Below are 25,265 nucleotides of genomic sequence, written 5' to 3' on the forward strand. Positions count from 1 at the left end.
AAAAAAAAACATTAATTTTAGAAAATGATCTCTCAGTAAAGAGAGAATTACACACTCTCCCTAACCAAGACTCAAACAGATCTAATTCTAACGACCACATGGAATAGCTTATAAGAAAGGAGTGGAGGAGGTGTCTTTATATTGCCTGAGAACTTTCTCAGCTTATTAGTCCACTTAGAAGATTAACATAGGATAAAACCACTGCAGCAAGAAACAAATGTAAGATATAGTAAAATAGCTTCTCAAATCATTAATGTTGAGTCCTAAAGAATCTTTGTAGCACCCATAAAAGAGATCTTGTGGTTTTAAAAAGCTCTAAAACTTGCTCTCCGAGAAATTCAATCTGTAGGCCTGTGTTTAAACACACAGGTTATTATTATATAACTAAGCAGCTGGGAAGATTAATCGTGATTAAAAATAAAAAGGAAAACACACAGAACACCAAGGCAGGACTTGTTTAATGAGAGAAGGGTAACTCAAAGGAAAACAGTATTTGTACAGGGTAATAAAAAGTCAACCCACAGACTTATCAAATAAGAACAAAAATATTCTATCTCATATCTGATTCAAAAGGTACGCTTATCAAAGATACAATTACACTAGAAATAACGCAAACAATATTCATAAGCATATACACAAAATGTATTATGGACCTTTTGTGATTTATTTCCAAATCTCATGCCATTATTCAAATCCAAACACCTTAATATGTCTATGATTTACCTTTCCAGCCTTACTTTTCTTTCCTCACACCCTGCTTTCCAATTATACCTGATAATAGTTGCTTGAACACCATATACACTGTCTACTCACATTTTTTTTTTTTTTTTTTTTTGGCTGCATTGGGTCTTCGCTGCTGCTCACGGGCTTCCTGTAGTTGCGACAAATGGGGGCTTCTCTTCGTTGCGGTGCATGTGCTTCTGATTGCAGTGGCTTCTTTGTTGCAGAGCATGGGCTCTAGGGGCACAGGCTTCAGTAGTTGTGGCACGCAGGCTCAGCAGTTGTAGCACACGGGCTTAGTTGCTCCATGGCATGTGGGATCTTCCCGGACGAGGGCTCAAACCCTTGTCCCCTGCATGGGCAGGAGGATTCTTAACCACTGTGTCACCAGGGAAGCCCTGCCCACCACATCTTTGACATGAACTTCCAGTTTGCCCTATACATATCAGCCCCAACCCATTTCCTCGGATCCCACTATCCCACCTTATACTCTGGTATGTTCATTCAGACCATAAAGGTTTATGGAGTAGCATCAGGATCTATGATAGGTTGTGGGGACACAAAGATGAATAGAACATTGTCTTGCACTCAAAAGAACTTTGGCTGAGTGAGGGACAGATGTGTAAACAATAGTTAAAATACACTTGGCTTGCAGGGAGAAAGCACGGCTATGCTTAGTGAAACCAGCCTCTGGTTGGTGATCACTTATTAATCCATCATCCACAAATTCTCCTAAATCACTGCTTGCAAACTCGAGTGCTTACAGAGTAAGCAGGTAACACGGATTTATGAATCAGGTGGGGTGTGAGATAGTAGCTCATGCTGAGACCTGTAGCCAAATGGAGAGTACCTGTCCTGTCTAAAGGCATTCAATTTCTCACTCCTTTTCAAATGCCATGCCCGAATAACAGAATATGCCTGAAGGCCTGACTTGGTTCAGGCTGCCGGTCTGCGACTTCTGTATACTAAGATTAACAACGTCGTTTAACGTTTACTACGTGTAGGTCCCTCTTCTAGGCACTTTGCAAGTATTAACTTACTCCTCACAGCAACTGTGTAGGTGGATATTATGATTTTGCCCATTTTACAAAGGCACAACTTAGGGACAGGAGGGTTCTCATAACTTGCTGAGGTCACACATCTATTAGGGTGGTGAAACTGGGAACTGAACCCAGTCAGGCTCCTTCACAGCCCACACTCTTAAAAGAAGTACTTCATAGCACTATACTGCTCTGTATCTAAACTTTCAAAATTCCTTTATTCAGCTTAAACTACATAATGAATTACATATTTTAAAATGTGCCAAACATTATTCTTTTGGATCAAACTTTTTAAATTGGTATAAACAGACATGATGTAAAAATTTGACCATCTATCTGTTCACCTCTCCATAAATTTCATTACAGTCCTTGCTTACCACCATCTTTCTCATTTGAAGATCTTAATTCTTTAGAAAGAACTTTGCAGTTATACTCCAAGAAATACATATTCATTATAGGAGAAAGCAGGTAGAGTTAAGTGTTATTTAAGGTATTTTCACAATGACTCCCCATCTCCTCTCCGTTCCCTCCAGTCTACCTCCGACATCCTTCCCAATTCTGGGTGTATGTGGATTATTAGTCCTCCAAACAGTAGGACAATGTTTTGTTTTGTTTTCAATAATTGTCAGCATAATGTTTACAACTCTGTGGATCTTTCTGGACAAGGCAATCAATCAGGCCATGTCTTCAGGGAAGTCCTATTTATATGAGCTAAAACAAATCCAAGGACACCTAGGCATTTGGAGAAACAGGCAAAATATAAACTCCCAAGTCTGTGATCTTAAGTCAAAATGTTTCACTAGACCAGGAGATGTAGTCACTTTTTACTCACAAACTTTCCTAAGAACTCTGGACGTTACATTATATTCTTTTTACTTAGGTAAGTTGAAGCCAAAACATGAAATCTTAGAGAGGCTATTGGTTTGGCCTCCTGGCCTTTGTTGCGACTGCTTCCTCGGCCAGGACCTCCCCACAACATCTGCACCCCCTTCTCAAACCCTGCTTCCTACCCGACCTTCCTGAAACTCCTCACACGCCCCCTCCTCTGAGAAAACTTTGACCTCCAAAGTGGTTACGTGTCCTTCCTATATATACCCAGTGACCAGCACTTAATATCTATTTCAGTTGTTTACTTATTTCTCTAATTTGTAGTTGGAATTTATGTAGTAATTATACTTCTTAACCTAATTTGTACCTGAAATTTATGCAGTAACACTTATTTCTGGAAAAAAGTTGTACCCTTGAGCTTTTTAACTTGGCTGTTCATTTTACAATCTCAAGAATAGTAAAAATATATGGGTTGTGGGCTTTGGCATTGAACTAATGTGGGTTTGGCATCCAGCTCTAGTTCTAATGGCTGTGTGACCTTGAACTGAGGCAGTTTTATCCTTTGGAAAATAAAGACCTACTGCTCTGTGAATATTAAAGCTTAGGAGCACAAGAGCACATCACCTGTCCAAGTTCGTGCTAAGGGTTAACTGCTGTTGTATTTCTCAAGAGTAATTTAATTTCATCAAAAGGAGAGATTTAACCAATAGAAAAAATAATGCCAGCTGATTTGGAACTACTCAAATGCATTTTATGATAAGCAACTTTACCTACATTGAGATTAATACTTAACATTTGTTATCTGTTGCTCTCTACCTATTCAATATCAAAATACATCTTAAATGGTTTGAAAATGTATCTGACTCCTTTAAATGCTCTAAAAAAGAGATCTGAAAAATGAAAAACAATGTTGGCACCATCAACGGGAGTATCTTTTATGCCAGGAAATTAATAGTACAGTAAATGTCACCGAATAAGACCCTATCTTAATCTCTAGGAGACTGGAAACGTCAGTTCATCCAACTCTCTAAGCATCAAATTTCAAACAGCTTAGAAACTATTTTGAAATTATTTACTTAAAGTAAATTGGCTTCTGAGCCAGTAAAAAATCCAGTAATCCAGTTGAGTGTTTAAACCCCTCTTTTTAACCCTTCTTAGATAGGAACTAAGATGCTTAGCGATTGATTGCTGCCAGATTTAACCTGCTAAGAGCCACAGACAATTCTTACTAATAAAGACTATGTCTAATGAATTTTCAACTCTGGACCATTCAGAATCCCAAGAGGAAATGTGTCCCACTTCCCTGGATTTTCCTCTTTTAGATAAGCTTTAAGCTCTCTAAAGCCACAGGATTAAATAAGAGGATATTCTTTCGGCATCAGTATAAACCAAAAGTACACTAACATAAACAACAGCACTGTATGTTCATTCATTTATATATTTATTAATCTCCACTTGCTCTAAATCAGAAGCCATACGAGGTGCTGGGGGAATCCTAAGATGAATAAAACTATGTATTCTTGCCCTCAGGCAGTTCTCCATTTGAATTTTATTTACAAAAGTGTAATACTTTAAGCCATCATTAATTCACAATTGAAGTAGGCACTAATTCATAGCTGAAACCAAAGGCTTGAGATGGCATAGAGAAATGGTACAGCGGAGGTGGGAGTGCGCAGGAAACATGACCACTAAAAAGAAAGGAAAAGGAAACTAGGGCATAATTCTGGTTTTAGGAGTCAGAGACTCAGAGTCCAGATCTGCCAACTACCAGCAATGTAAACAATTTTGGTTTTTGCAATTAGTATGTATGTTATAATTAAAAATTTTTAATTACCAAAAATGTTCCTTGTTTCACAGTTCTGAAGATCAGATGAGAACACTGTAAAGTACACAGCACAGAGCTTTTTAGTGGGAAGCTCAACTAGTATAGTAGTTTTTAAAAATGTAGTATCCCCTTAATGAATGTTCAATACAATTTTGTTAATTTAATTTACATTAATACACATTTTTTTTTTTTTGTGGTACGCGGGCCTCTCACTGTTGTGGCCTCTCCCGTTGCGGAGCACAGGCTCCGGATGCGCAGGCTTACCAGCCATGGCTCACGGGCCCAGACGCTCCGCGGCACGTGGGATCTTCCCGGACCGGGGCACGAACCCGTGTCCCCTGCATCGGCAGGCGGACTCCCAACCACTGCGCCACCAGGGAAGCCCTACATTAATACACATTTTGTTAATACAGTTTTGCTCATGATGATAATGCTCAGTAATAGAGAGTGAAGCAAAAGGGTAAACAAAAAAGTAAAAGCCTTCAAATCGGCCAGATCTAAAGTCAAGTTAGGGTTCGAGCTCTTGAAAGAAGTTATTTTATCATCATGGACAAATTTTCACAGGGTGGTAAAGATTAAATGTTAGAGATACAAGGCCCTCAACACAGCGACTGACACTCCTCAAATATTAACTTCACTCTTCATGATCCCTAAATAAATGCATTTCCCAGCTGTCCTGGACGCCTGGGTTTTGGCTGCTCAGCATGCAAACCTAGTACTTCTTGAGCCCCTTCCCCATTCTTCTCCAAGGGTGAGGACGGGAGGAGACGTGCTTCCCCCTGCCCTCTGGTGGCTGAAGCATGGCCTGCAGCCTAAACACAGCTAAAACGATACTCCTTCCTGGGGCTCGGACTCTGCAGGGATGGCACAGCAGACACTGTCTGGGCTGCTGGTGACAAGGGCAGTGCCTGCAGCAGAATCTGGGCATCACGGCCCCACAGCAACTTCTCATTAATTCTGTGACCTACACACTCATCCAATAAGTGAATTTTCTCCTTAAACAGTAAACAGTTCCTGTTGTTTGTAAACAAGAACCCTAAACTAGTACACTTTTGTAAAACTAATAGAAGTAAATATCAGTGCCACGAAATTATTTTAATATCTTTTTCTCCATGACTGAATATACAAAGATAATGGAAGTAAAGTATTCTTCTGCTGTAAAGATGGGTGGAATATATCAAAATCCACTTGTTGAATTTTCTTTAAATAATCCTCCAGAGCAACCTGAAAAAAGAGAATAATGGTCACTAGATCACAGAATGATTAAGTCTTTAAAAGAAACAAAAACAAACCCAGCAGGTATTAAGGCTATTTTAGTTTTCCTGAGATGGTCTTCTACATACTAAGAATGTAAATGAAAATTTTAAAAGAGAGAGAGAATAAAGACATCTTCTAAGAAGTTTTCTATGAAGCCAGTAAAACTATGTCACAGATCTAGTACTAGAAACATCAAGCCAATTCTGATCATAATTTAGTGTTCTGGTCAAAATGTGACAGAGAAATTATTTGCCAGGTCTTATTACTAGATTCTGTAGAATACAAAAGGGGTGTTTCATTTGAGGAAAATGAACCCCCCCCCACACACACACAGAAACACAGTGCCATGAGGGGGAGCTCAAGTTGTTTCTTTAAAAAATTATTTTGTGAAAAAGTTTAAAGGGTGTCCATGTTCTTGCTGGAAAACAATTTGCAGCCAGAGAGAACAATCACAGGTCCCTATAAACGTCACACCATGCTCCCCCCATCACACAAAACTTGACAAAGCTTTCTCTGGGACCGGGGGCCACGATGGAAAACACTGATGATGGGCAGTGCTCTTTATGTTTTTCAATCTTATTAATTTGTAAATTTTTATTAAACAGAGAAGCCACCTACTTTTGCACTGCACAATGTGAAGCGGCCCCACCGCCTTCTCAGCCCACGTGTACAGCTCCCCTTAGAGTTCTGCAGCGCAACCTGTGTGACCCACAGAGAGCATATGCTTGTCCAAAGGACTGTGTGTTCTCCCAGACTTCTATACACTATAAACGGATGAGTGTACATACAAATTCACTCTCTACTTTTGAAACCCTGCACTTATATATATGTATGGCAAGAAACATGTGCATTAATGTGCACAAATGCAAAAAACCTGGAAACAATCCAGAAGTTCTTTGACAAAAAAATAAATGTTCACACAATGAAATATTAAGCTGCCATGAAATAAATGTAGCTAGATGCAATAATATGGATAAATCTTAGAAACACTCTGTGTGTGTGTGTGTGTGTGTGTGTGTGTGTGTGTGTAACCCAGAAGACATAAACAGCTCAAAAAAAAAAAAAAAACCTAAGGGACTTCCCTCTTGGTGCAGTGGTTAAGAATCCTCCTGCCAATGCAGGGGACATGGGTTCGATCCCTGGTCCAGGAAGATCCCACATGCCGCAGGGCAACTAAGCCCATGTGCCACTACTGAGCCTGTGCTCTAGAGCCCACAAGCCACAACTACTGAGCCCACATGCCACAACTACTGAAGCTCGCATGCCTAGAGCCCGTGCTCCACAACAAGAGAAGCCACCGCAATGAGAAGCCCGCACACCACAACAGAGTAGCCCCCGCTCTACGCAACTAGGGAAAGCCCACGTGCAGCAATGAAGACCCAATGCAGCCAAGAAGAAGCAACATTTTGGTTAGGAATACATAAAATAGGGAAAAGCTTTTCTAGAATAAAAGCAAGATAATAAATACAAAATTCAGGATAGCTACTTGGAGGAGGAAGGCAGAGTCAAGGGGATGAGATTGGGAAAACACATGAGTGCAATTTAATGGTGACATTCTAGTTTCTGGATTAAGTGGTGAGTTCATGGGTGTTCATTATGTTATCCTTTATAATACATGCATACATATATATTCATTTGTAGATATCAAATAAAAAACACGTTAAGAGAAAAAACTTTGAAGATATTTTAGTGTACTTTCACATGTTCTCTTTTATTTTTGGAAAAAAGAGCTCATGTTATTCATAATGTTCTGTAACCTGCTTTTTTAAAAAATTAATTCATATACTGTTATTAACTTTCCATCTCTAAGAACTTTATTATGTTCATTTTAATAGTTTTATAATATCCAATTATAAAGAATAGTTAATGAAATTAAGATACAAGCACGAGAGTATTATACAGCCATCAAATATTGTATTAATATCTCTAATGATGTGGTTAAATGTTTGATAAATAGGACACTGCCATATAAAGTGTGACTTTAAATATACACAGAAATTCATTTAAAAGAAAGAACAGTGTACATAGCATTTACCTCTGGGTCTGGGAATTGTAGGTGATTGTTATTTTCTTCTAATATTCTTTTTATATTTTCCAAATCTCTATTATGAGAATGTAATGCTTTTATAATTAGGAGAAAATTCCATTAAAATACAGATGAAACATGACCTCAAAATTAGAGCTCAACTGGGCATTCACAAATTAGGATTTGGTTCATGGTTAATGGTAAATAAATTGTTCAAAGTAACAAATTCATTGCAAAATTCTCAAAGACGTTACAATTTCTGGGCTTCCCTGGGGCAGTGGTTGAGAATCTGCCTGCCGATGCAGGGAACACGGGTTCGAGCCCTGGTCTGGGAGGATCCCACATGCCACGGGGCGACTGGGCCCGTGAGCCACAACTACTGAGCCTGCGCATCTGGAGCCTGTGCTCCGCAACAAGAGAGGCCACGATAGTGAGAGGCCCGCGCACCACGATGAAGAGTGGCCCCCGCTTGCTGCAACTGGAGAAAGCCCTTGCACAGAAACTAAGACCCCACACAGCCAAAAATAAATAAATAAACCAATGAACCAACACTTAAAAAAAAAAAAGATGTTACAATTTCTGAATATAGCTTCTTAAAACCTCATCTATAGAGCACAACATACTCTACCCTAGACTAGTCATTTTCAAACCATTTTTAAACAGCAAAACCTTTTCTTTGAACAAAGTAATTAACAGATGCTCCATATATAAAACAAATGAGAAGAGATGTGCCCCAGCTGGAATGAGGGTGTAGGATAGAAGCAGCTCCTCGGAAATTACCATGTAGTCCCTCTACTTTCTCCTGGCACAGGACGGAAACAGAGCTGGGCTCCAGCCCCTAGAGTTTCTGATCCATTAGGTCTGTGGTGGATCCCAAGATCTACATTTCTAACAATATCCGAGGCATATATTGCTGGCCCGGGGACCACACCACTAGCCTAAGATAGTGGTTCTTAGGCCTAGCTGCACTTCATTATTACTGGGGGAACTTTTAAGAAGTATCAGTGCCTAGATCCAACCTCTTTGATATGATTTAACTGGTTTGGGGACAGGCCCAATATTGCTTTGTTTTGCTTTAAAAGTTCCCCAAGTGATTCTAATGGACAAGCAGAGTTGAGAACAACCTATTTCACAAAAGTGAACAAAACAGACAAAGTCTTGAACTTTCTTAGAGCTTATAAGTCAAGACAGGTGATGGGTACTTCCCCAGAGGTCCAGTGGTTGGGACTCCACACTTCCACTGCATGGGGTGTGGATTTGATCCCTGGTTGGGGAACTAGGATCCTGCATGCTGTGTGGTGCAGCCAAAAAAAAAAGAAAAGAAAAGAAAAGAAAAAAATAGAAAAAAAAAAAGAGAGACAAAAGAGATGATAGTACATCACCAAATAACCAAATAAATAACAATTAAAAATGGTGATACAGAACAATGTGTTGACACAGAAAGAGATGCTCGACACCTCATTTATACAAAAAATACATATATAATTACGTGAACATAAGAAGTCCAGAAAGATGAACAGACATTATCTCTGGAAAGGATAGAATTGTGAGAGCATTCTAATTTCTTTTGCCTCCTCTTATGTGAACATCTAAAACATTAACATATTACTTTTATAATAAGTGAACCCAGAAAAGAAAGAAAATGATTTCAAACACTCAGATCTGAGACCCAGGATAGAAGATGTGAAAGGATAGAAATGAATCTTTAAATATATTTTAGGGAAAAATGTAGAAGGTATGTTTGGTACTGTAGAAAATGCATGAATTTTCCATTTTCAAACATCACAGATCTTTGAACCTTGGTTTCTATCTATAAAATGAAGTAAACCACACCTAGGAATAACGTATGCAATGACCTAGCTCAGAACCTGTCCCACAGTAGGTGCTACTAACCGGAAGCTATTCTCATTTCTTTATGCATTTTACCACAATGGTTCCTGAACCAGGCTACACATCAGAATCACCTGGGGAATTTTTAAAAATCACAGATCCTCTTAGAAATGCTCCCCTCCCCAACCTCAAGAGTCTTATTTAGTAAGAAGACCCCAGGAATCTGTATTTTTGAAGAAGCCTTCCAGATTATTCTGATGCAGCCAGCTCGGCACTGGTCTGTGAACCACTTTTGGGAACCAGTGCTACAATATGGTCACTAAGGAGAAAAAATATAATAGACTATTAAGTCATACTTATATGGCTATAAGTAGCCTAACACTCCTATGAGGTGGTTTCTCCTATGATTCCCATCTTACCTATGAATAAACTGAGGTACATAGTGATTAAGGAACTTGTTCCACAGCTAGTAAGTGGCAAAACAGATTCAAAACGATGCAGTATGGCTGCAGCCAGTGCTAATGACAATTCCACTCACCTGCCTCTGGGGAACAGAGGCATGACCTTCACCAAAAGCAGAATGTAACTAACAAAACATACCACAGGGAGGAAAACAAACAAAGACTCCAAACTAAAGATCTGCACTGGGAACCTTATAAAATAGAAAAAAAAATTATACACATCTGCTTCATTAATTAAACAACCTTCTCTGTTAATCTACTTACCGTCTGAAGGAAAGCAGGAAATGCTTTCACAGGAACACTTTTGTGGAAGGACCTAGCCTAAAAAAGGAAGACAAAAGGAAACTGGTTTGAAATACAAACATTTCTGGAAATAAACACTCTCCCTCTGAAAGTGAACATAAAGCAACACCAGTAGTTTAAATCAGCACTGCTAGGGACGCTCTCGAAAGCAAGAAAATAGTTCTCATCTCCTGTCGGTTGAGATTAATTTGCCAAACCTAAAGGAATCAGGAAAAGGTACTATATTAAGAATTCTCTTCTTTCTTACATTTAGTTTTGACATTTCCAACTGCCTTATAACTTTGACCCCCCCCCCCCAGCTCTGTGGTAAGGGGTAAATGAAGACATACAGGTGACCCTAGAATAACATGGGTTCACTTACATGCAGATTTTTTTCAACAGTAAATACTACAGCACTACATGATCCTTGGTTGGTTGAATCCACCTTGGATACAGAAGACCACCTATAAATTATACATGGATTTCCAACTGCGTGGAAGGTTGGAGCCCTTAACCCCCGTGATTGTTCAAGGGTCAACTGTCCCTTGGGACTTCCCTGGGAAGTCCCAGCACCTTCCCAGCTTGGATGTCACTCCCTCCTGTCTTGATGAATATAAGATCCTTCTAGCTGATCTTCCTGCCTCTGTGTTCCCCAACCTTTAATTCATGCCCCAGAGCCAGAGCCAGCCAAATTCATGTCCTAAAGTCACTGTTTTACCTTTTCTTTCTTTAACTTAACTCCCTGATAGATCATGTCCCAAATATTCATCTTGGAATTCAAAGGCCTACACATCTTGAATCTAACCTCATCTATCCAACCTAACACCCTACTACTCCAGACTACACAGCCCTGATGCACTTAGGCTGGCGCCCATCGTCCAGCCCTCACCACGCCCACTTCTGTCTGAAGGTCTTTGCTTATACTGTCAGATACTGCTTCTTACTCCTGACTCACTTACCCCACCTACTACAATTGCTCTCTTCAAGACCATCCACAATTTACTAATCATCGTACCTATCTTTTCTCTCAATCTCTCCAAGAAATGCAAAATTTCAGTATTCCCCATTCTTGGAACTTGCTCCTCCCTAGGTTTCCAAGACACTGACTCTGAGTTCTCCCACTTCTTTTGATCATTCTTTCCTTCTGCTTCTTCCTATTAAATGGCCCTTCCTCCTCCTACCTGAGAAATGGAGGTGGGCTCAAGGTTCTGCCTTTGGTCTTATGGTTTAAATGTATATTCTCCTTGGACAACAGCATAGCCACACTTAGAGCTTTAAACATAAGCCTTCCACCTGGATGACTCCCCAATCTGTACCTCCAGTTCTGACCTCCTCTTAAAGTCACAATCCTACAATCTGCATTTTAGCCCACCTCCCTAAATGCCCTCTAATCCCCTTACATTCAATGATGTCCAGCAGCTACTGATCAGCACCCAGCACACCACTGCTTTTTTATTGTAGTCTCTGACTGGCATCATCACCATCTATATTTGAACTCCATGCAGCCTGCGACTTTCCTGCTTCCTGATTCTGCTACAATCCAAACAGTTATCAAGTCCAGCTGATTCTTCCTCTGTTATATGTGTGTACGTATATGTATGTGTGTGTGTATATATATATATATATATATACACACACACACACACACACATTCACATACATACATATACATATAAAACATCTACCCTCTCTAAATCACTCTTTATTTTTTAATGACTTATTATAGCTTAATTAGTTGGTAAGTTTTAGTATTATAGCTTTAATATATTTAAGTTATATTAAATATGGCAATCACTTGTTTGTACTTTCTGGGCTCTAATAAATTACATGTAAATTTTAGTTTCAGAAAACTATTTTGACTGAGCAACCTAGATAAGTTACATTCGCTCACATCTTGGAAGCATTTAGAATAAAGCTACCAAGAAGGTTTAAGAATGCAACAAAGCAGACACTTCTTTAAATGTGGCAGTAAGGAGATTATATACTAGAGATTATTATCAGAGTAAGCAGGATGAAAGCCAAATTATAGTATGGTGAATGGTACCATGGTGGTGAGGGCCTTGAGGTAAAATGAAGGTAGAACACTTATGCAAAAAAGGTTAATTGGGAGGGGAAAATAAGAAACAGAAGGGTCCAATGGGCTGCCTGTAACTTCAGAAGGCAATAGCAACAAACCAGAAGATAAAAGGGGCAAGTTATCAGAAAGGCCAACTGAAAATACCAGCTGGGAACTGCTGACGATGCAAGGTCCTGGAAGAGTAGAAGAGGCATCAGCCTTAACAAGGCAGAAAGACACACTGTCCCCTGAGAGAGAAATAGTGAGCGGATGGATCAGAGAGGAGCCTAACTGAGGAAGCTGAGAGGGAGAAGGAGATTTTTTTTAAAGTAGAAAAAGTTTATAATAATCCCTGAGATAAATCTATTGGGATTTCAGTGAGCGATGGATATGGACTGCCAAACAGGGAACACTTACAACCATGCTCTAGGAGTAGCCACAGCTAGAAATGATAGTTTCCTAAATGATTTGGCAAAAAGAGGCTACTTACATGCTTTAGGTGCAAGTGTGCCTGGCTGGCCATGTCATATACTACATCTCTCACATTTTTATCTTGGCTCTTCCGTAGAAAATCCTCTTGTGAAACACCATGCTGTGTGGGAAAATGTACATTACATCAGGATTCAAAAAGCACAATTAAAACTAGCTCAAGAAAACTGGTGATAGAACAGTATATACAGTATAATGCCTATTTTGTTTTCTTGGTTTTTGGTTTTTTTTGGCCACGCCGTGCAGCCTGCATGATGTCAGTTTTCTTTCTTTTTTTTTTTAATATTTATTTATTTGTTTGTTTGTTTCTTTGTTTGGCTGCACCAGGTCTTAGTTGTGGCACACGTGGCATGCAGGCTCTTTCATTGCAGTGTGCGGGCTTCTCTCTAGTTGTGGTGCGCAGGCTCAGCAGCTGCAGCGCGAGAGCTTTCTAGTTGCGGCGCAGGGGCTCCAGAGCGCACAGGCTCAGTAGGTACAGCGCTCAGGCTCTAGAGCATGCAGGCTTAGTAACCCTGTGGCATGTGGGATCTTAGTTCTCTAATGAGGGATCGAACCCACGTCCCCTGCATTGGAAGGCGGATTCTTAACCACTGGACCACGAGGGAAGTCCCCTATTTTATTTTTTAAAATATATCTAGGGGCTTCCCTGGTGGCGCAGTGGTTGAGAGTCCGCCTGCCAATACAGGGGACACGGGTTCGTGCCCCGGTACGGGAGGATCCCACATGCCGCGGAGCGGCTGGGACTGTGGACCATGGCTGCTGAGCCTGCGCGTCCGCAACGGGAGAGGCCACAACAGTGAGAGGCCCGCGTACCGCAAAAAAAAAATAAATAAATAAAATATATCTATATGTATGTGAGTGCGTATATAGACACACACACAGACACTCTCTCTCCTGGAAGAATATGCAACAAGATGCTAACTAATGACAGTTGTAGGTGAAACAAAATAAAGCAAGAAACAAACAGATAAGAAGTTTAACAGAACAGACAATAATGAACCTCCTCCAGAAAACAAAAGTTCTCATAAACAGTATTCTTTTTTAATGGATTATTTCCTCCTTTAAAATAAAATAAAGAACAGGCTAAGGTGACCACTAGGAATAATTACTGAAATTGCTTGAAAGGGAGTAAGGCATCAACATGTAAGTACACCAAGTGAGGTTCTCTGAACCTTCTTACTCATAGCTCCACCACAGACCTAAAATGCCTGACTGATAAAATTCTAACTTGATAACTCTGGAGCAAAAAAGCAATAAGCATGTGTTTCAAAACGGTCACTTGAATAGACTAAGCAGAGAACCAAGACAGGACGTCCCTCCCCATATTCTTGAGGTAAATAATTAGAGGGTACAAACAACGGCCTTACCAGCATACAAATATCCATGGGAAGGAATACTCTTCTTCTGCTACCATGATACGGCGTTGCTCTCAAGCAAGTTACAATGCCTTGTGCTTTTCCAATGTGACTTGCGGCATGATCTGCATGAAGATCCTTTATACCTATGATTTTAGAAATCAACTGGGCTGCTCTTTTCTCTTTAAATGCGTAACAAGTCAACAGAAGCAGCATAGAGAAATGACCTAAACATGTAAAAGGTGTTTCTCCCATGTTTTATATCTGAAAAACAGCATGTATGAGAGCAAAACTGGGCACAAAGACAAGCTGACCATTTACCATAAACAGGTTTCTGAACTTCAACTTTTAAATAAAAGAGTTTTCCTCAGAGTACAGCACACCAAGAGCACATTTGGAATTTTAATTAGCTATCGTGGAAAAACACTGCAAGTCTTCATTTCTTCTCCTCAGTGCAATTTCCATATGACCTCATTTTAAGTATATGCTTAACAAACATTCTGCTCTTTGCTCCCTCCTTTCATTGTGTTGGCAAACATGTCACTGAATGTGCAGGCAGAACAGGCCTGGGACATTTGGTAGGGACTTGGGTTGTTCTTTTAGGGTGACATAAAGACATATTACCTTCCTCAAATGGATGATATTGTCCTTGTCCCAAATAATTTCCTCATTACAATAAGACCTCACCAACTTAGAACAAAATCAAAGTAGGAAAAATACCATCTAAGTGGCATAATTGGTTTTTTTTAAGACAAATCTCATAAAACTTTTAGATATACAGTTTTATTTCTTCTACCTTTTGTTTTTAAACATGGGGAAGTATTATTGACAGAGAAGGAAGGAGTCAGGCCATGGGCCTTCCAAATTGTAGGAGATGCATAAAAAAATAGAATCATCTGCAATTACCAGATTATTAATTACAGCATTCTCATGAGGTAGCTAAAGTCCTTTTATGAGAGCCTGGGTATTGTGATTAGTCTACATTCCATTCCAAAGAAAGGTATATATTATATTCCCCTTCTTACTCAAAAAAAAAAAAAAAAAAAAAAAGCTATTCCTTTCTAGTTGGTGCAAAGAAAAACTTCAGTGTTAAACTGGTTAGACTGTCAAATTGTGAAAGAGTGAAGTCTAAAAGGTGTTTTCTTAACAGTATGCAGGTTCCTTAAAAAACCAAAAATAGAGTTACCACATGATCCAGCAATCCCACTCCTGGGCATATATATCTGGAAAAGATGAAAACTAATTCGAAAAGATACATGCACTCCAATGTTCATAGTAGTGCTATTTACAATAGCCAAGACATGGAAGCAACCTAAGTGTCCATCAACAGAAGAGTCAATAAAGAAGATGTGGGGCATGCATGTGTGTGTGTGTATACACACACACACACACACACACACACAATGGAATATGACTCAGCCATAAAAAAGAATGAAATATTACCATCTGCAGCAACATAGATGGACCTAGAGATTACCATACTGAGTGAAGTAAATCAGATAAAGACAAATATTATATAATATCACTTATATGTAGAATCTAAAAAATAATACAAATGAACTTATTTACAAAACAGAAACATACTCACAGACTTAGAAAACAAACTTATGGTTACCAAAGAGGAAAGAAGGGGAGGGGGATAAATTAGGAGTACAGGATTAACAGATAACACACCACTACACATAAAATAGATAAACAATGGACACCTTATCTTTGATAAAGGTGGCAGGAATGTACAGTGGAGAAAGGACAGCCTCTTCAATAAGTGGTGCTGGGAAAACTGAACAGGTACACGTAAAAGTATGAGACTAGATCACTCTCTAACACCATACACAAAAATAAGCTCAAAATGGATTAAAGACCTAAATATAAGGCCAGAAACTGTCAAACTCTTAGAGGAAAACATAGGCAGAACACTCTATGACATAAATCACAGCAAGATCCTTTCTGACCCACCTCCTAGAGTAATGGAAATAAAAACAAAAATAAACAAATGGGACCTAATGAAACTTCAAAGCTTTTGCACAGCAAAGGAAACCATAAACAAGACCAAAAGACAACCCTCAGAATGGGAGAAAATATTTGCAAATGAAGCAACCGACAAAGGATTAATCTTCAAAATTTACAAGCAGCTCATGCAGCTCAATAACAAAAAAACAAACAACCCAATCCAAAAATGGGCAGAAGACCTAAATAGACATTTCTCCAAAGAAGATATACAGACTGCCAACAAACACATGAAAGAATGCTCAACATCATTAATCATTAGAGAAATGCAAATCAAAACTACAATGAGATATCATCTCACACCAGTCAGAATGGCCATCATCAAAAAATCTATAAACAATAAATGCTGGAGAGGGTGTGGAGAAAAGGGAACACTCTTGCACTGCTGGTGGGAATGTGAATTGGTTCAGCCACTATGGAGAACAGTATGGAGGTTCCTTAAAAAACTACAAATAGAACTACCATATGACCCAGCAATCCCACTACTGGGCATATACCCTGAGAAAACCAAAATTCAAAAAGAGTCATGTACCAAAATGTTCATTGCAGCTCTATTTACAATAGCCCGGAGATGGAAACAACCTAAGTGCCCATCATCGGATGAATGGATAAAGAAGATGTGGCACATATATACAATGGAATATTACTCAGCCATAAAAAGAAACGAAATTGAGCTATTTGTAATGAGGTGGATAGACCTAGAGTCTGTCATACAGAGTGAAGTAAGTCAGAAAGAAAAAGACAAATACCGTATGCTAACACATATATATGGAATTTAAGGGAAAAAAATGTCATGAAGAACCTAGGGGTAAGGCAGAAATAAAAACGCAGACCTCCTAGAGAACGGACTTGAGGTTATGGGGAGTGGGAAGGGTGAGCTGTGACAGGCCGAGAGAGAGTCATGGACATATACACACTAACAAACGTAGTAAGGTAGATAGCTAGTGGGAAGCAGCCGCATGGCACAGGGATATTGGCTCGGTGCTTTGTGACAGCCTGGAGGGGTGGGATAGGGAGGGTGGGAGGGAGGGAGACGCAAGAGGGAAGACATATGGGAACATAAGTTTATGTATGACTGATTCACTTTGTTATAAAGCAGAAACTAACACACCATTGTAAAGCAATTATACCCCAATAAAGATGTTAAAAAAAAAAAAAAGATAAACAACAAGGATTTACTGTGTAGCACAGGGAACTATATTATCTTCTAATAACTATAATGGAAAAGAATCTGAAATACATATATATATATGTATAACTGAATCACTTTCCCGTACACCTGAAATTAACACAAATTAACACCTTCTTGTACACCTGAAATTAACACAATTCTAATAACTATAATGGAAAAGAATCTGAAATACATATATATGTATAGCTGAATCACTTTCCTGTACACCTGAAATTAATCACTTTCCTGTACACCTGAAATTAACACAATACTGTAAACCAACTACACTTCAATTTAAAAAAAAAAAAGGTGTTTTCTTTAAAAAAGAGAAGTATTAAAAAAAAAAACTTACCCAATATTTCTAGTGTTAGATAAAGAAGAGAGCTCTGTGTGTTTTCAGCATAATTTTCCAGTTCCTGGATGTTACGATATGCTTTGTCATCCAAATTTTTTTCCTACAAACAAAATGCTTTATTTGCTTGACGAATTGTCAATATTTTATTTTTAAAAGGCACAATTTTTTTGCCCTAAAGAATTGAGTAATAAAGAATAAAAACTTTTAGTATAAGTTGTTTATTACACAATAAAATAAGATTAAAATAAAATTAAAATATTAAAGTCCTGCATGTTCAATACTTACAAATCGCCCCTCAAAATAATACCTCAGGAATAACCTCAATGCACAAATCACCACGGACATGGGGTTGGCTTAATTTTTACTTCCTTCTAAAAGCCTGAGGTAGCATGAGAAATTGACAACTGAGCTCTTACTTAAGTACTTCAGACATTATCTCCTTAATCCTAACAACTCCCTCAAAAGGAATTAATACTTTTTTCATTTCGCAGATGAAGAAACTGAGTTACCAACAAGTTAAGGAATACGCCCAAGGTCGCACAGCGAATTAGTGGTGGGGAAAAGATTCAAACCCACATATTTTGACCATTAAGCCCGTGCTCTTAATAGGGAAAAGGTGCCTAGAAAAAGAAAGGAGATCACAAGCAGGCCCTGCACCCCATTCCCCATAAAAGAAACTATGCTCAGTAAACCAACGGTTGATTACCAGAACACACTATATTCAAGAAACAGAAAAATGTAAATCTTAGAACATCTAGCAACTTTTATAGTAATACATTTACAAAGACTTGATGGCCAAGGTAATATTATTCCTCCACCCCTTCCTCCTTTTTTACAATCAGGAGAAACTGGCACCAACAATGAATCCCAGGGGAAAAAATATGTTCCAGCTCCATTACATTTAAAAACAAACTGGAACATAATTCATATACCATAAAATTTACCCTTTTGAAGTATACAATTCAGTGGTTGTAGTGTATTCACAAAGTTGTGCAACTATCACCACTAATTCCAGAATGTTTTCTCTTCATCACCTCAGAAAGAATCCTGTATCTATTAAGCAGTCACTTCCCAGTTCTCCCTTTCCTTATCTCCTGACAAACCTCTAACCTACTTTGTCTCCATGGATTTGTCTGCTGTGAACATTTTATAAAAGTGCAATGATACAATATGTGGCTTTTTGTATCTGGCTTCTTTCAATTAGCATGTTTTCAAGGTTCATCCATGTTGGCACATCTTTTAGTATCTCATTCCTTTTAATTGAAGAAAATCTGAATAATATTCCACTGTATGGATACACACATTTTGTTTATTCATTCAACTATGAGTTGTTCCCACTTTTGGACTATTACGAGTGAACATTTGTGTACAAGTTTTGTGTGGATACGTTTTCATTTCTCATACCAACCTAGGAGTGAAATTGCTAGGTCTATGATAACTCTATGTTTAACTTTCTGAAGAACTGCCAAACAGTTTTTCCAAAGCAGCTGCACCACTTTACATTTCCATCAGCATCGTACGAAGGGTTCCAATTTCTCCACATCCTCACCAACACTCGTTATTGTTCATTCTTTTTATTATAGCCATCCTAATTGGTATGAAGTGGTATCTCATTGTGGTTTGGATTTTCATTTCCCTCATGAAAAGATGCTGAGCATCTTTTAAGGTGCTTATTACTTATCTGTATATCTTCCTTAGAGAAATGTTTACTCAAATCCTTTGCCCATGTTTAAGTTGGGTGATTTGTCTTTTTATTGTTGAATTATAAGAGTTCTTTATATATTCTAGACACTAGTCCCTTATCATATATATAACTGGTAAATATTTTCTCCCATTCTGTGGATTGTCTTTTTGCTTTCTTGAAGTTTTTACTTTTGATGAAGTCCAATTATCTTTGTTTTTATTGCTTGTGCTTTTGGTCTCATATCTAAGAAGTCACTGCCCAACAGAAAGTTAAAAAGATTTATGCCTAGGTTTTCTCCTAAGACTTTTACAGCTTTAACTCTTACATTTAGGGCTTTGATCCATTTTGAGTTAGTTTTTGTACATGGTATGAGATAGGAGTTCAAATTCATTCTTTCGCATGTGGATATCCAGTTGTCCCAGCATTGCTTGTTGAAAAGGTTATTCTTTCCCCCACTGAATTATCTTCATACCCTTGTCAAAAATCAGCTGACTATCAACATATAGGTTTACTTCTGGACTCTCAATTCTATTCCATGCCAATACAGATGATCTATATGATCAGTATATATTGATCTATATGTCTATGGCAGGTCAATACTACACAGTTGATTACTGTAACTTTATACTTAAGTCTCAAAATTGGGAAATGTGAGTCCTCCAACTTTGTTCTTCTTTTTCAAGATTCTTTTGATGATTCTGGGTCCCTTGCATTTTCATATGAATTTTAGGATCAGCTTGTCAATTTCTCCAAAAAAGGCAGCTGCAATTTTTATAAGGATTATACTGAATCTTCAGATCAATGCAGGGAGATTGACCCCAGTCCTTTACTTTTAAATATCCCTCCATACAAAAGCCAAATGTTATTTTCCATTAAACAATGGAAAAACTGCTATTTTTTCATTAAGAAAAAAAGAGAGATTTTCCATTATCTCTGTCTTGAGTTCTCAAATTTTCTTTACCTCATGAAAACTGAAGACACCTGAAAAATACATTTTCTTAGTACTAATTAATTCTATAGGCCAACTGAGCAATTTTTTAAATGTTAAAGTCATTATCTCATTTTTGCTTATATTATTACTACTATAGCCTATGGTTACTAATAGATTGTATCCAAATAAACGAAGTAAACTTACATTTTCAGGACAACAATATGTGATAAATATCAGGCCAACAAGGACACTTAGCCAACAATGTGGCAGAAAGATTACACAAATCAGCCCAGGTCATCAAGCAATCTGCATGCTTGGTTAGAACTAGAACTTAGTTCTAAGAACTCAGTATAAGATTCCATTTGCTAGAACTGTTGAACTTTCCTTATTCCCTCTATTTGGACAGAGATCCAAGCACTGGGTATGCATAATGATATGTGTACAACTACTCAAGTTTTGATGACATTAAGGAATTATCCATACTTTTTAAAGGTCTGGTAATCATATTATAGTTATGTTTTATACAAGTTTTTTTCTCTCTCTTTTTTTAAATTTCTATTTTATACTGGAGTATAGTTGATTTACAATGTTGTGTTTAGTTTCAGGCATACAGCAAAGTGATTCAGTTATACATATACATACATCTATTTTCAAACACTTTTCCCATTTTAGGTTATTACAGAATATTGAGTAGAGTTTCCTGTGCTATACAGCAGGTTCTTGTTGATTATCTGTTTTATACAAGTTTTTATCTTTTCAAGATACATGTATATGTACAGATCAAATAATAACATGTCTGGGGTTTACTTTAAAATAATCTAATAGGGTTTAGGGAGGGAAGTTGGTAGAATATAAATGAAATAACATTGGACATGTATTTATAACTATTAAAGCTGGGTGACATACACATGGAAGTATATTACACTGTTCTCTCTACTTTTATATAAGCCTGAAAATTTCTGTTTTAAAAACTTTCTTTTTTAAAAAAACAAACTAGTAGAGTGTGGTGTGCACACGCATGCCTCTGCCTGGGTGCCTGTCTTTGCTTGTCTGTCTCTAGGTACAGGGGTGGGCGGCTGAGGTGGGTGGCATGCAGTAATGGAGAATGGATAAAATGGTACAGTTCTCTAAAAGTTTCCTTTCTCCAAATATTAATATACATACTAAAACATTTCCTCCCTGAAGATTAGCTTAAGGATTAAAAAGGAAGAAAAAACTTAAGACTTGAGCAATTTCAACTTACTCTTTCATCAATGATTTTCATAAGCCATCTTTTAGTCAGATTATGTCTTTTGACAGCCTAAAAAAAACAAGAGTTGTAAGTTTTAGAAAGTAGTGGAAACGACTTCTGTACACCTGAATAACATAAACAAACCAAATACAAAACTAGGTAAGGGGGCTTCCCTGGTGGCGCAGTGGTTGAGAGTCCGCCTGCCGATGCAGGGGACACGGGTTCGCGCCCCGGTCCGGGAAGATCCCACATGCCGCGGAGCGGCTAGGCCCGTGAGCCATGGCCGCTGGGCCTGCGCGTCCGGAGCCTGTGCTCCGCAACGGGAGAGGCCACAACAGTGAGAGGCCCGCGTACCGCAAAAAAAAAAAAAAAAAAAAAAAAAAAAAACTAGGTAAGGGAGCATTCGTAATAACGCATCACCAGATAGATAGCTATGTTAAAGAACTAGGGAAAAAAAGAGAATGTCCCTAGAAAACATTTCAAAACATTTCCAAGTAAGGATAATATATATCCAAAACTTTTCCACTAATTTGTCTTTTTTTTCTTATATTATTGGTAATTTAGTGATTCCACTTTCAAAACAAAAACGAAACAAGAATTAAGCAGAGCGGAGCTTCTCTGCTATGTGATATGCCCCAACTTCTATGCTTACTTATTACACACAGACTTTTTTCCATAAAAATGAAGACTCTATTTAATGAAAATAAACACTTTCCAAAAAGAAAACAGTAATAAAGCTCCAAAGAAAACAATCTGCAGGGTACAGTGTTATCTTACAAGTAAAGACACTCTAGTAGGAAAGAGAACACCTAGTGCTCAGATCTTGGCCTCTAATACCACTCCCCGCAAAGGAAACAAGAGTCTAGAAAATGGGTGATTCCAGAGCTGGAGCAAGGGAGATTCAAGATGATTCTATTTTATTGCGCCAGAAAATAGAAAGTGCTCAAAAGAACAATGGGAGGCATGTCAGGACACAGAAGCCAGTTTGAAGGGACTCCCACTGTCCAAATCTGGGACTATTTGAACACCAAAATAATTAAGTATAGTAATAAGTTATAAACTACTGAAAAAAACAGTAGAGTTTATACCAATAATTAATAAACAAATAAATAATATAGGAGAACGAGAGCATTTGCCTATAGTAGAGTGCCAAGTGGTAAATGTGAACAGAGCATCAGAGTTGCGAAATTATCATTCTGCAATCATAATAGTAAAGACTGGATAAGACAAGAACCATCAATGAATGCAGGAAATTTCACAAGAAGTTGATGAGGAACAGTGTATTTGCATTGTCTGAAAGTTGGTTAGTTACAAAGGGAACTATAATTATACAGTAGATTACACATTGGGAAAACCAGGCAACATCTTGACTGTTAACGAAAATGAACAATGCCAATAAAGGAAAGATGGACAAAATGTGTCTCCGGATGTGGTACCCTGAGAATACATCACCTATGCAGTATTCTGGCCAAGAATGCATAACCTGAATCATTTAATCATGAGAACACATCAGACAAATCCAAAATGAGGAATGTTCTACTACCAAAAAAAAAAAAGAAAGAAAGAAAAAAAGAAAGGGTTACATTCTTCAAAAATATCAATGTCATAGAAAACAAAGAAAAGCTATGGAAATGTTCCAGATTAAAGCTAAAATGACATAACAAAAAAAAGTACCTGACTCGATCCTACACTGGAGGGGAAAAATACATTAGTGGATATTACTGGGTCAAGTGACAAAATTGGAATATGAGGGCTTCCCTGGTGGCGCAGTGGTTGAGAGACCGCCTGCTGATGCAGGGGACACGGGTTCGTGCCCCGGTCCGGGAAGATCCCACATGCCGCGGAGCGGCTGGGCCCGTGAGCTATGGCTGCTGAGCCTGCGTTTCCGGAGCCTGTGTTCCACAACGGGAGAGGCCACAACAGTGAGAGGCCCACGTACCGCCAAAAAAAAAAAAATTGGAATATGAATGGAAAATTAGATGAAAAGTGTTATATCAAAGTTAAATTTACTAAAGTCAATAACTATTCTGGTTATATAAGAGAATGTCTCTATTAGGAAATACTAAAGTATTTAGGGACAAAGGGACATGATGTATGTAACTTATACTCAAATGATTTAAAAACTTATGAGTGTGAAAATATATACAGAGAGAGCAAGCTAGCACACACACACTTGAGTGAGCACGCAAAATGATTAACAAATGGGATAGAATGTTAACAACAGGTAATTCTAGGCAAAGGATATAGAAATGTTCTTATACTATTTTTAATTTTGTAACCTTTCTGAAATTTTGAAGTTTTTTCCAAATAAGTTTTTAAAACATTGTTTTCTTACCAAGTCAACACTAAGTATAATATATTTTCACAATAAATAAATATAGTAGTGAAACAGAGTCTTAGGAATATATCCTATACTTCAACTGAGACTCTACGATGTCACTGATACTAAAATGTAAAGGCTGACATGATCATCAATACACATTTATGTGACAAAGGGTGGATCTGTGGAGAATGGAGCCCACTTTGCCCTACAGGAACTTAACAGAAGCTAAAAGGGCTACATGGAGTTGGTTTCGAAGTGCTCTCAGCATTATTACAATTACATAGCACGACTCTCTACAGGCCTCTCTCCCCAGTCCCAGGAATCAGCCTGGGATACCTCAGTCATTAGAGTTCTGCTCTTGTTTTATTTTGCACATGTCTGAGTAGGGCAGGACTTGTTTGATCTTTGTAACCACATCATCAAGCACCATTCCTGGCATAGAAAAGTACTCAATAAATACTTAACCACTGAAAAGTCAGACTCCTATTTACTCAAGACTGACGCTATAACAGCTGCAGTTCCTTGACCACAAAATATAGCTCTCTTGTCTGATTCTGAAGGAAATCGGAGATCAAGATAAAAAATAAATATTTATAAGAAGCTGAAAACCTGCTGAACAAAACTATCAAAACTTTGGAAATAGAAGCCAAATAGAACCAAAACCTTGGCTATAAATATTAGAAATTATAGATATTCAACTATTTTGTACCCTAAAGGCACCAATGAAACAGTGTGGCAAGAATGTACTCTTTGGACAACATGTCACTGTTTCCCTATTTAATCTTCTAAAGAAGCTGAAACTCTTCAAAGAATCAACTGAAAGTTTGACTGGACAGTGGCGCAATAGGGTATGTTCCAACAGAACGGGGAGGGGTAGGGAATATGCAATCAGGACAACTGGTCTGAACACTACCTGCTTCTTTCAAATACTCGTATCAACCTTCAATACCTGTCATATCAGAAAGCTGGCCAGGGACTTCCAGCCAGTGGCACAGTGGTTAAGAATCTGCCTACCAATGCGAGGGATATGGGTTCAATCCCTGGTCCGGGAAAATCCCACATACTGCAGAGCAACTAAGCCCATGTGCCACAACTACTGAGCCTGCGCTCTAGAGCCCGCAAGCCACAACTATTGAGCCCATGCACCTACAGCCTGTGCTCCAAAACAAGAGAAGCCACTGCAATGAAAAGCCCACGCACCGCAACGAAAAGTAGCCCCCACTCACCACAACTAGAGGAAGCCGTGCACAGGAACAGAGACCCAATGCAGCCAAAAATAAATTAATTAATAAATTAAAAAAAAAAGAAAGCTGGTCAACATTAATCAACAAAATTTAAGCAGCTATTAAAACTGGACAAATTGGCATATATGTAAGCATTGTGTAATTTAGATA

The 25,265-nt window shown here is 38.3% G+C and overlaps 1 protein-coding gene and 1 non-coding gene across 7 annotated transcripts in view; both read right to left on the reverse strand.

The window, feature by feature from the left end:
* Positions 1-436: 436 nt before the first annotated feature.
* The window catches only part of NDUFAF6 (NADH:ubiquinone oxidoreductase complex assembly factor 6), a 43,286-nt gene continuing 18,457 nt past the window's right edge, over positions 437-25,265 (reverse strand). For 4 of the 6 annotated variants that reach the window (XM_067711733.1, XM_067711736.1, XM_067711737.1 and 1 more), the window contains 6 exons: positions 21,561-21,617; positions 17,700-17,802; positions 14,182-14,315; positions 12,816-12,917; positions 10,252-10,308; positions 437-5,637 (listed from right to left, as the gene is read on the reverse strand). In XM_067711733.1, the coding sequence (XP_067567834.1) occupies positions 5,509-5,637; positions 10,252-10,308; positions 12,816-12,917; positions 14,182-14,315; positions 17,700-17,802; positions 21,561-21,617 (582 nt within the window). In that variant the 3' untranslated portion in view covers positions 437-5,508. The remainder of the gene's footprint in view (positions 5,638-10,251; positions 10,309-12,815; positions 12,918-14,181; positions 14,316-17,699; positions 17,803-21,560; positions 21,618-25,265) is intronic. The other 2 variants (XM_067711734.1, XM_067711735.1) reach the window with 2 other exon arrangements.
* On the reverse strand, positions 12,085-12,209 carry LOC137210809 (small nucleolar RNA SNORA14). Its single transcript, XR_010936738.1, has one exon. It is a non-coding gene; the product is annotated as a small nucleolar RNA SNORA14 (small nucleolar RNA).

Source organism: Pseudorca crassidens, chromosome 17, assembly GCF_039906515.1.
Source record: "Pseudorca crassidens isolate mPseCra1 chromosome 17, mPseCra1.hap1, whole genome shotgun sequence".
NCBI classification, from domain to species: domain Eukaryota; kingdom Metazoa; phylum Chordata; class Mammalia; order Artiodactyla; family Delphinidae; genus Pseudorca; species Pseudorca crassidens.